General features: G+C 36.1%; 1 protein-coding gene across 6 annotated transcripts in view; it reads left to right on the forward strand.

Moving 5' to 3' along the window:
• LOC107684343 (heterogeneous nuclear ribonucleoprotein K-like) overlaps nucleotides 1-12,972 on the forward strand; it is a 29,740-nt gene that overhangs the window by 12,952 nt on the left and 3,816 nt on the right. For 3 of the 6 annotated variants that reach the window (XM_016480573.1, XM_016480575.1, XM_016480579.1), the window contains 9 exons: nucleotides 938-1,051; nucleotides 1,193-1,321; nucleotides 1,456-1,763; nucleotides 5,373-5,426; nucleotides 7,787-7,829; nucleotides 8,796-8,811; nucleotides 8,994-9,026; nucleotides 9,148-9,215; nucleotides 11,583-11,752. In XM_016480573.1, coding sequence (XP_016336059.1) covers nucleotides 938-1,051; nucleotides 1,193-1,321; nucleotides 1,456-1,763; nucleotides 5,373-5,426; nucleotides 7,787-7,829; nucleotides 8,796-8,811; nucleotides 8,994-9,026; nucleotides 9,148-9,215; nucleotides 11,583-11,752 — 935 coding nt within the window. The remainder of the gene's footprint in view (nucleotides 1-937; nucleotides 1,052-1,192; nucleotides 1,322-1,455; nucleotides 1,764-5,372; nucleotides 5,427-7,786; nucleotides 7,830-8,795; nucleotides 8,812-8,993; nucleotides 9,027-9,147; nucleotides 9,216-11,582; nucleotides 11,753-12,972) is intronic. The other 3 variants (XM_016480574.1, XM_016480576.1, XM_016480577.1) reach the window with 3 other exon arrangements.

A 12,972-nucleotide genomic window follows, 5' to 3' on the forward strand; every position in this document is an offset into this window, starting at 1 on the left:
AAGTCTCAAATCCAAAGAGATATTCTTTATAAAAGTTAAGAGTCAACCACGCCTACCTAAAACGGCTCGTTCTAACACGCCCCCACATGTCTACGTCACAATGTGGGAAGATTTGCATAACGCCGCCCAAATGTTCACGCAAAGAAAGAAGGCGTAACTTTTATTCTCGCTGTAGTATTGTTGCTGCCGCCATGTCATGAAGGCACTGTGTGTTTCGTTGTGAAAGCGAAACTACTTTGTTTGGCCTTCCAAAAGAGGACGATATCCGCTTCGTCATGCCTAGAGCTGATCCTTGCTGGTCGCTGAGGGAATACATCAACTTTGCGCTGTGGATCGCCGGATCGGTTTTTACCGTGGATGAAGCAGAATCCAGCCCGGGGTCGTAACATGTGGTTGCCGCAAGCCCACCGGCCGCTCCTTCGTCGAATCCGCCAGCCGCGCCGTTCTCAAGCCTGCCCGCCACCGCTCACTCTAGCCCGCCATGTAGTTTCGCTTTCACAACGAAACACTTTGTTTGGTCTTCCAAAAGAGGACACGACTAGAAATCAGTGGTTAAGTTGTATTTACAACACTGTTCCAGAACACTTCAACCCAAATATTCAGATGTGTGCAACGCATTTTGCGGAGGATGAGGACTGTTTCCTGTGAGATTAGCAACATCATATGACCCCTTTAAATCGATCAAAAGTGACAAATTTCTATTTCATATAAAAGCCATTCTATTCATATTTTTTATAATTCTGAAAAAAAAAATATATATATATCATAAAGTATCATAGTTTTCTAAAAGTAATTAGCAGCACAACTGTTTTCAATGTTGATAATAAAAAATGTTCCTTGAGCACCATATCAGTATGCGCTTTCATTGTGGACGTGACAAAATGTCTGTTGGTTTGCAAGTGTCCTTAAATGTTCCTTTACTCTGTATGTTTGGCAGTATCAGCACTACAGCGGGACTGACTTTGACTGTGAGCTGCGGCTGCTGATTCATCAGAGTTTGGCTGGAGGCATTATCGGAGTCAAAGGTGCCAAGATCAAGGAACTGAGGGAGGTGAGCACAGTACTAAAAATAACACACATCGTAAAATAATAGAGTTAGTAACTAGGTAGCTTAACATTTAAATTAGCTTCACCAAAAAAAAAATGTCATCGTATTTCCCTGACGATGAGAAATTGGTTATTCATTTTTAAGAATACCCAGACTACAATCAAGCTCTTCCAGGAATGTTGCCCCCACTCCACTGACCGTGTAGTGCTAGTCGGGGGAAAACCCGAGCGTGTGGTTGAGTGCATCAAGGTTATTCTAGAGCTGATTTCAGAGGTGAGACGATAACATACTGGTGGAGAGATGTGAGGACATTTTTATCAGTTTCTTCTCATTAGACATTGTATAAACATCCAACGATTCTTCTTGGTTTGTAAATAAAACTTAAATTTGTCCTGCATTATCTGTAGGCTCCCATTAAAGGTCGAGCCCAGCCCTATGATCCAAACTTTTATGATGAGACCTATGACTATGGCGGCTTCACTATGATGTATGAAGAAAGAGGGCGACGGCCTATGGGTGGGTTCCCAATGCGAGGCCGAGGAGGATTCGATCGCATGCCTCCTGGCCGTGGAGGTCGCCCCATGCCTCCATCCAGACGGGATTATGATGATATTAGCCCTCGTCGTGGACCACCTCCACCCCCACCAGGGAGAGGAGGACGTGGGGGCAGTAGGGCTCGAAATCTGCCTCTGCCTCCACCACCACCTAGAGGAGGGTAAGAGAATGTAGCTGATTGTGCAGCGAATTGATTTCTACAACCTATAGTGATTTCTTTTATTCAATAAGGGCATCAATAATAATAATAGCTATGATAAAATATTATTTAGGGATGCACCGATATGAAAATTTTGGCCGATACGATAACCGATAATTCTTTAACTATGAAAGCCAATAACTGATATTTTGGCCGATAAATCTAAATCCAAATTTTTATATCATTTTTGAGAGCCTGATTAACAAAAAAGTCTCACCATTAAAAGGCATTAAACACTTCAACATAAATCAAACATAAAGCAGCCTTGCAAATGAATAAAATAATGCAAAATAAAATAAGTCACTGGACAACATTACTTAAAGGGTTAGTTCACCCAAAAATGAAAATTCTGTCATTAATTACTCACCCTCATGTCGTTCCACACCCCTAAGACCTTCGTTCATCTTTAGAACACAAATTAAGATATTTTTGATCAAATCCGATGGCTCAGAGAGGCCTCCATTGACAGCAACGCCACCCAAACTCTCAAGATCCATAAAGGTACTAAAGACGTCGTTAAAACAGTCGACGTGACTACAGTGGTTCTACAATAATTTTATGAAGCGACGAGAATACTTTTTGTGCGCAAAAACAAAACAAAAATAACGACTATTCAACAACCTATTCTCTTCTGTGTCATTCTCATACGTTGTTTACGTCCAGCGCTTCCAGGTTCTACGTCAGAACGCCGGCTCATTATTGGACGGCTCCTGCATCAGCATCACACGCATGCGTCGCGCTGCTCACATGTGCAGCTTTGGCCAATAATGAGCCGGTGTTCGGACGTAGAACACGGTAGCCTTCGCTGTGCTTACTGCGTTAACCGCGTAAGGATAATGACAGGGAAGAAAAGAGATTGCTGAATAAAGTTATTATTTTGTTATTATTATTATTATTATGTTTTGTTTTTGCACACAAAAAGTATTCTCGTTGCTTCATAAAATTATTGTAGAACCACTGTAGTCACGTCGACCATATCTTAATTTGTGTTCTGAAGATGAACGAAGGTCTTAGGGGTGTGGAATGACATGAGGGTGAGTAATTAATGACAGAATTTTCATTTTTGGGGGAGCTAACCCTTTAAGTGTAAAAAAAAAATATCAAAAAACGTGCCATGGATAACGGAATATTAAACGGAATAACCTTCGCACTGACAATAATGAAATTATTTTAATTAAACCATATTGTTGATGAAAATAATAAGATACAAATAAAAGTGGTGGTTATTATTAATGATATATCAATGATTTTGAAAAAGAAGTATCTTTAAAGTAATACCAGCTGATTGATTATTATTATTAATAATAGCTGATTGAGCTGCTGCACTGTAGCTGAAGAGCTGAATGAACACCAGTAAACTGAAGTGCTGCCAGCTTATTTAACTCAAGGAAACACATTGTAAATTAGATTCAGACATTTATACAACATAAACATAATATTACAAATTATATATGTACAAAAAGACGCAAATGCACAAGTGAACTCGAACTAAGTTATGTGCTAATCAGAATGTGTAACTTCTGTTGTGGATGCGCTCTTCCCGTAACAACGTGCTGAAACACGGAAACCAAACCGAAATAATTTATAATGTTTTATTATAATAGTGTTTTCATTATAATGTTATATATATGATAGTCCCAATCATAGTTATTAATGTTGTCCGCTGCTGTTTGAGCTGCGTGCGCTGAGCTAAAGATGATCACCGGTAAACTGAAGCCCTCTATTAGCTTAACCAAACGCATTCTATATGAGATAAATCAGATTTATATGCATAAAATAAACACAATATTACAACGTACAATTGCACAAAAGGCTGTAAATGTACAAGCAAACTTAACTGTGCTAGTCATGAAGGTGTAGATCCGTTGTGGATGCGCTCTTCCCGTAACAACGCGCTTAAACATGGGCGAACAAAGATTCCATAACATTATTTAACAGTAGCTAATGATCTCATTATAATATGACAAACTTGCCCTGCACATGTTGCAGGTCACTGTATTTTCCTTTTCGAAGTGATTCCAATAATATTTCAAGCAATTAAAAACCATCATGGCGAACAGTGCGCATCTGAAGTGTCTCTGCAGGAAATAATGCATTATTTATCGGCTTTAAACGGTTCGATAACGATAACAGAAAAATTAACATTTATCGGCCGATACCGTTATGGTGGCCGATATAGCATGCATCCCTAATATTATTATTATTATTAATTAAAGGTTGTTGTTGTAGTCTGTTTGTTTGTTTTTCTTTTTTGTTAGTTCCCCCATTCATTGTTTTAAATAAATGTTGCAATCAGGTGCCTTTTATCTACCCACAGCGGTTTTTTTTTTTTATTGTTGATATTGTTGACTGATGTAAATGAGGGCATCAGTGCAGTTCTTGGGAGTTTTCTGTCTGTCATATCTTGTATATTTATGAATCATATCAGCATTAGTGGTCGACCGATATGGGTTTTTTGACAGCCGATGCCGATATCTTGGAAAGCAGGGTGGCCGATGGCCGATATAATTTTATTTATTTTAATTTATATTTAAGAAATTTGAAATAATTTGAAAATGGATTAAAAATAATTGTGTAAAATAAACATACTTATACTTTAGAAGACGAAGCATTTTTCACAAACAAATAAATAAATATTTAATAAAAATCTAATTAAAAAGGAAGTAAACACTAACACTGTAACCAACAGGGCACTCAGTATTCCGTTTGTGAGCATTGGGAATAATTTTTTTTATTTTTTTTTTTTCTTCAAATAAAGCCAAGGTAACACTCATTTTACATACAGCACGCAATGAAAATGACATGAATATGACCGTGCAGCATAATTTGAAATCACTAGTTTAAAGTTTGTCGATCCCTGTCAGCATTCAATTTGCACGGACCGACCGTCACCCAGAGAACACCAGCATAATTTGAAATCACGAGTTTGAAGTTAGTCGATAGCACGTCTCAGTGAAGCTGAACTCTCCTTCTGTCCGCATTCAATTCGCATGGACCGACCGTCACGCAGAGAACACGCGATCATGCAGAATACAAATGCACACTTCACAAGATCTCACAACTGGGTTCTAAGTTTGCAAAAATTTTTTAATTAAATGTTCATTAGTCATTCAAAGATTTGTTTAAATGATATAAATGCGTATTTGCTGAATGCTGACGGCAAACGAGAAAGTATTATAATGTTTGCCTTTCTATTACTAATAATATTAAAGCAATCGTTATAATACTTTTTTGTATACAATTTAATTAATTTGTTTAACAGTTCTATCTGATTATTAGATAGACTTCTATCCATATTAGACAGAACTGAACGACGACAGCGAACAAGAGGGAGAATGTGAGCGGTGTGCACTCAGGCGTTGTCGCTCTCAGCGCCGTCAAAATAAAAGTCGGGCCTCGAACACATCGGCCAAACAGAAAAACTTATCGGCCAATGCCGATATTTGAAAAAATGCCAAATATCAGCCAATATATCGGCCTTGGCGATATATCGGTCGACCACTAATCAGCATAGAACTACATTTGTGTAATAGAAAAGTAATAACTGATTACATGACTTTTTGTTTCCAGAGGTGATCGATTTTCCCACCAGAGCTATCACAGCAATATGGATGACAGACCAAAGTAAGTAATCTGAAAAGCTGTAGATTTAACTGACCTATGCCCTATTCACACTAATAGCAAAATGGAAACGAGTAGCAAATCGTAAAATGCAAAACTTCACAAAGAGTGTGAAATGAATACCAGTTACCCTGAAGATAAACATTTACTGGCACACTACACCTTTGCAAACCAAGTTAAAAGGAGAAAGCAAATGAATTTGACTAGTAACAGGACTCAAGATCGGTTTGCTGTGTTTGTCCTAAAAGCTGGTATATTTTTTTTGGTCGAATAGAAAACAAAATTGACACATTTTTCTATAAAAATACATTTTCAATTTAGTATCACTCACAGTGAATATTTGCTGTCAGTATGATTAGGCCTGTATTTGTCTTGTTTATATAGCTGTCAGTTTTAATGTAGGGCTGGGAGATATGGAAAAAATAAAATAATCTCTATTTTTTATTTTTTTTTTTCAGAACGTTTGACCGATTCTTGATTTTTACAATTTTTTACGTCAACTTGAAAATGTAACTACAACATGATTCAAGTAACTTTTACTTTATTAACCCTCTAGTTAAAGAAATTTCTATTTCAAGTGGACCACACATGAAGTTGTCAGCATGATGTAAATGTTAAACAAATCACTTGTTAAATATCTTTGCAAAACAGATGCATGAACTACATCTTCTACAAACTTGTCTTATACATATTATATGTTCAGAAAGAATACAAGGAAAATGCTTTAATAAAAAAAATCTCAAAAGTCAAGGTAATTCAAATTCAAAATGACTGAAGGTAATAACACCAGTAGACTATTATTAACTAGGCTACACTGTAAAAAATGACCGTGAATTTAACGGTAAAAGACTAAAAATGCTACAGTAAAAACCTGTTAAATGGTTAACGGTAAATTCCCCTACTATATACGGTGAAAAACTGTATTGGACATTACATGTATTGGACATCAATTTTACGGTAGTATACCGTTTTTGGAAGTGAAAAATACCGTATAATTTACAGTGAATACCCGTAAATTGACATTCCCAGAATTCCCTGCGTTACATTTCAAATTTGATGTTTTTTTGTTGAAATAACTGTTTCTTCTTAGTTTTTTCTTATCAGTTTTGTATATTAGGGTTGTGTGTTACACCTAATGTTGTTAAATGAATGTTTATTGCATTATTTCAGTTTCATGTGTGTTACCATGATGGTGTTTAGCGTTTGTGTGAATGACACTGTGCACCTTCTATATATGTTATTATTTAAAAGCTGCTTGTGATGGGCTTTGGCTCATAATGTGACTTTCTCATCACCACCTGCATTTGGTTGTTATCAGTATTACAAAGGTACAAAACAGATTTCAGTACTTTAATAGGTTGGTATATTAACATGATATCAGTTAATGAAATTATGGTATTTAACTGTAAATTTAAGTTAAAACCGTAAAACCTAAAACATTGCTACCGTATTGTTTACGGTAAAATTCCGGCAACCACAGCTGCCGGTTTTTTACCGTAAATTTTACAGAATTTTTTTTACAGTGTATAAATGTTCTGTAAAATCAATGAACAGCAGCTTTCAGCCTGTCACCATGATGCAAACATGAAATTTCAGACATACAGTAGTAGTTCTTTACAGGTTTTTATTGGATTGCGCTGCTTTTCCATAGTTTTTTTTCTATGTTTGACTGTTGCGCTCGAGTCTCTTGCAGCGTTTCATGCATGAAATGGCATTCTTAAAAACATAGCGCTTAAGTTAAAAGAAGTTTAAAAACTCCCATCTTCCTGCATTTTTTCCTATTCCACTGCCCGAGTCGCATCTTTGTCAACACAAAAGCTCATTCTGTGTGAATGGCACCTTATGGTCCTTCACAGAGCGCGTCACACATGAGCGGTTAATCACGTGCACTGACATGCGGATGGATCATTCTTTTCTCTTTACTGTTAACATTGGCATATTTTCAAAGTGTCTAATTGTAACGTTTGGTAATATTTCTATTCAAAATCGTGATTCCTCGATTTATAAAAAATAAAATTGTGGTAAAACATTAAATTCAAATTAATCTATAAAATCGCCCAGCCCAATTTTAATGTGATAATACTGCTTCATATAATCTCTATTCAATGCTTTGTCTACCACAATAATGTAATGTCCTGTTTTTGGTCTTAATCAGCAAATATTGATATGCAATTAATAATGATTAAATAATCGTCCTTTTAAGTTTAAATGTTTATTCAATTTATTTTATTTTTGTGTTATTTCTAGTTTGTCTGTTGGTAGTTGGTAGTCTTTGGCTACTCAGGGTGTTGGGTTATTTCGGAGCTTTCAGAAGCATGCCCACTATGAGCATATCAAATTAAGCATTTCTCTCTTCCTGTAAGCAGTGACCGAAGGGGGCGACCTGGAGACCGCTACGAGAGCATGGTGAGCATAAATCAACATCCGAATATGAATTTATATTTTTGCAGCATATATTGAGATTTATCACTTGATGGTCATCTATCATTGTGTAGAAAATAGTTTTTTTTTTTTCTTTCATCAATGGGCACTTTCAGAAAAAAGTGGAATGGCTTGTTCTTTCTCTCTGAAGTGACAGTGTAATAGATGCATATGTGGAGCTCTTATGCTTAGTGCACTGGTTTAGCCTGTTGTTGCTTGGCAACAGATTTTTGAATCACTTGTTGCCTTGGTTACCAAGGAGCAGTTAAATACGTAGGTGAAAGCCATCACACTCGCCAGTGAACTTTGGGCATTGCTGCTCTGAGTGAGTTGAGCGTTCTAGAAGATGGCAAGCCCACATAGAGGATCAGCACATACATGTCGAATTCTAATTTACACAGCTAGTTTAGACTCTAAAATCGCTGTAAAATAGCCAGTGTGCTCTGCTGAGCCCCTGCACCAGTAGTTCAATCTCATAAAAACACATCCAGGCCACGTTTCTTCCTAAATTCAAAAGAAAAAACTATAATATCAATGACATTTTTATAGAATAAATTAGATTTATTTATTTATAATAAATGTTATATATTTTGCATTAAAAAAATTAAGGCTGTTGGGGGTAAATGCGTCTAATTGTTAATGTCACAATGCAAAAAAAAAAATAAAAATCTGTCATATCTCTGTTGCAACCGTTTTTAAAAATCAGTAAGCCAGTGATTATACAGCAGTTAAGGAGTGTTAGGTGTGTGGCGAAGCAGTGACCTAAAACCCCTTTAACTGTGGTAAAAATCACTGTATTGCATGGCCTTGAGTGGTTTATTGCTTTCATTTTAAATAGACGTGTCAGATTGTAAGCTCAAAGATCCATGTAGAATGTGCTTTGAGTATACGCTTGTGCTCTCTGAATTGACTCCCATGTTATTTTTTTCTTGCCCCCATCGTTGTACACAGAGTGGAGGTGGATATGGTGAGTGTTCTTCAGCTGCACACATACACACTAGCTCAAGGTTACCTCCAGTCAAACGGAGCACTGCACTCCTCAATAGTGTAGCGTTTCCTGCTTTTCGCTCTCTTTATCCTTTACTGTCGTAGCTCTGATATCTTGATCACTTTTTCCATCTTCTTTTTCTTTTCTCGTTTCATCTGAAGACAATAATTCTTCTTGGGAGCCCTTCCAATCTGGTGAGTGTGTCAGATAATATGATTATGGATTATATATATTAATTAAGGTTGTATAAGAGTGTGAATGAGAGGCCTACATATAGGCATTGGCTGAAACACAGTAATATGTTTGTTTCATCAGGTGGTCGAGGTTCTTACAGTGACATTGGTGGACCTGTTATTACAACACAAGTGACTATCCCTAAAGATGTGAGTGCAATATGACACAACATATTTGTAAAAATGGAACAACACACAAAGTTATTATAGTTTGTGTTTTAATTCTTTCCCCCATTTTTTAAATATTATTACCATATTTATCAATGTAATTAGGTATTATTTTTATATTTTCAGTTATTTTAATTTCAATTTAAGTTTTAGCAATTTTTGTTAGTCTTTTATTTCATTAATATTCGCTGTAGTTTTCATTTTTTCATTTTAGTATTTTAACTTATTTTTAATTTTCATTTAAATGTAAGTGGACATTTTTCAATTAATATTTATATTTTATTTTATCTCAGCTTGATTTCAACACTGCTAAGCACCACTGTGTTACTGCAATTTAGTGAGTTTGGTCCTGTTTTTCATTTTGTTTGTTTGTATACCACGAAATGGCAATACATTTTACACATGCCCTAGCATACACCTAAAAACCAAAAGATACCTTGGGCTTTAGCAGAAAGAACATTTCTTTCATATGTAAGCAAAGTGGACATAATAACTGAAATGTACCCAGATCAGTCGGAATAAAATCAAATTGACAGCAGAATCAATCTGAATTGGGAAATCTGTTTTGATACCCAATTTTTAGGGATGCACGATATATCGGCCACCATATCGGTGTCGGACGATAAATGTTAAATTTAATGTTATCGTTATCGAACCGATAAGAAAATTTTGCCGATATATTGAAGCCGATAAATAATGCATTATTTCCTGCAGAGACACTTCAGATGCGCACTGTTCGCCATGATGGTTTTTAATTGCTTGAAATATGATTGGAATCACTTCGAAAAGTTAAATACAGTGAAGTGCAACATGTGCAGGGCAAGTGTGTCATATTATAATGAGAACATTACTGTTAAATAATGTTATGGAATCTTTGTGCGCCCGTGTTTAAGCGCGTTGTTACGGGAAGAACGCATTCACAACGGAGCTGCACCTTCATTACCAGCACAGTTAAGTTTGCTTGTGCATTTGCAGCCTTTTGTGCAATTGTACGTTGTAATATTGTGTTTATTTTATGCATATATGTCTGATTTATCACAAATAGAATGCGTTTGGTTAAGCTAATAGAGCGCTTCAGTTTACCGGTGATCATCTTTAGCTCAGCGCACGCAGCTCAAACAGCAGCGCGCAACATTAATAACTAGGACTATCATATATATAACATTATAATGAGAACACTATTGTAATAAAACGTTGTGAATTATTTGGTTTAATTTGTCGTGTTTCACGTGTGCGCGTTGTTGCGGGAAGAGCGCATCCACAACAGAAGTTACACATTCTGGTTAGCACGTAATGAACTTTGAGTTCATTTGTGCATTTGAGTTTTTTTGTACATATAGAAGTTGTAATATTATGTTTATGTTGTATACATATCTGATTAATCTCATATCTGATTAATATATGATGCGTTTCCTTGAGTTAAATAAGCTGCCAGCAAAGCGCTTCAGTTTACTGGTGTTCATTCAGCTCTTCAGCTTCAGCGCACGCAGCGTGAACAGCAGTGCACAACATTAATAACTAGTATAACTGGGAATGTTATATGCATAACATTATAAAGAGAATATTACCGCAATAAAAGTTGTGAATTCTTTGGGTTTATTTGCTGTGTTTCAGCGCGTTGTTACGGGAAGAAGAGCGCATTGAGTTACACATCTGACTAGCGCGTAACTTGGGTCAAGATCACTTGTGCATTTGCATCTTTTTATGCATATATAAATTATAATATTATGTTTTATGTTGTATAAATATCTGATTCTCATATAGCATAATTAACCCTAACAAAGCGCTTCAGTTTACCGGTGTTCATTCAGCTCTTCAGCAACAGCGCACACAGCTTAAACAGAAATGCTGCTATTTGAAACAATGGTATTATTTAAGATGCTTCTTTTTCAAAATAATTGATATATTATTAATAATAGCCACTACTTTTATTTTTATTTATTATTTTCATTAACAATATGGTTTAATTAAAATAATTTAATTATTGTCTGTGTGGAGTCTATTCTATTCCATTATTTTATTTATTTGTAAGGCTGCTTTGTTTGATTTATGTTGAAGTGTTTAATGGCATTTAATGGTGAGACTTTTTTGTAATCAGGCTCTCAAAAATTATATAAAAATTTGGATTTAGATTTATCGGCCAACGTAACGGTTATCGGCTTTCATATATAAAGATTTATCGTTATCGGTATCGGACCAAATTTTCATATCGGTGCATCCCTACCAATTTTGACAAATAACTATTTATTTTTGTTGATTCAGTTAGTATTTCAACCACTGCTTTATTTATTTATTTTTATTTTTATTAGTTGTAGTTGAATGGCAGATATTTACTTTGTCTTGTTTTAGCTGGCTGGCTCTATCATTGGAAAAGGCGGCCAGAGGATCAAGCAGATCCGTCATGAGTCGGGAGCATCTATCAAAATCGATGAGCCTCTGGAGGGCTCAGAGGACAGGATCATTACCATCACAGGCACACAGGACCAGATTCAGAACGCCCAGTATCTACTACAGAACAGGTGAGTCTATCACCTATTCCAGCACTTTAACGCAACCCCATCCTGACACCTAACCGTCATGTGTGCTAACAAGGTGTGACAGGTTTCCGATTTTGGCCCAATGAGATTCCGTGTAGGCACTTAACCATTACAGTTCCTTAACGATTTCATTTAACAATCCTTATAGAACCGATTCTGAATAAGAATTTCTATTCCCAATATCCCAAAGATATTTACTGAGTTTATCTTGTCATACCTGTTTTGGACACAAGGTTACACTTAGCAACCAGACAAATCATATTTTCCTGAGTATATTAAGTCTTGTATTTTGTTATGGTGAAAATAGAGGTGCTAAACTGCTGCCTGTCTTTCTTTGCTTACTATTTGGAGCTAAAATGTTTTGTTTTTTTTTCAGTAGTTCTCCACACTTTCTTCATACTTCATATACATTTGACTGCCGTTTCATGCACTTCTTTTTGCCTGACCTAACAGCTTCAAACTTCTAGGGGAGTTTTTTTTTTTTCTTTCTTCTTTTTTTTCCCTTCTTTTTGTGAAATGTGTACAAAAGGGTTTGTTTTACTAGTTTCATTTGGGATAAAATCCACATAATTTACCAAGGGGCAAATGAGTGGGACCCAGAAGAATGGAGTGAACAACGCTGGCTTGCTTCTGTGTGGAAGACTTGTGATTTTGTTGTTGTTAGTTAGATGAAGTGACAACAAATCACGGTCTGCCCTACAGCACAGGCCCAGCATCATCTGCCCCCACCCTCAAAACACATTTCACCCACCCTATCTGAAGAGGCCTGCCAGTCTAACCTACTCTGACTAACATCTGACCATGCCAGTGCTGGCTTATACTCTGTTTGAACCCAAGCTGATTTGATGTCTCTGCTGTAGCATGGGCAAACAGACCATAAACCAGCCTTTCTACTGGAACATGCTAGCATGACTGCTTTCTAATACAAAATGCAAACCTGTCTTCTTTCTGTAACATGCCATTATGATATCCTCATGCAAATGAAACACTCCTATTATTCACCTTATTGTATTGGGTATACAGTTAATAAGTCACTTTGTTAAATTTAAAGTCGACATGAAATCATAATTGACACTATTCACTTTCTGAATTGATGTAAATTAATGGTCTTATTAAGAACGATTCATTGTTGCACATTGGGGGTCAACAGTATAATTTAAATTTGTCTTTAATTTTTGTAATTTTATGTTATATTATATATA

Source organism: Sinocyclocheilus anshuiensis, unplaced genomic scaffold (genome assembly GCF_001515605.1).
Source record: "Sinocyclocheilus anshuiensis isolate Anshui unplaced genomic scaffold, SAMN03320099.WGS_v1.1 scaffold29, whole genome shotgun sequence".
NCBI lineage: Eukaryota > Metazoa > Chordata > Actinopteri > Cypriniformes > Cyprinidae > Sinocyclocheilus > Sinocyclocheilus anshuiensis.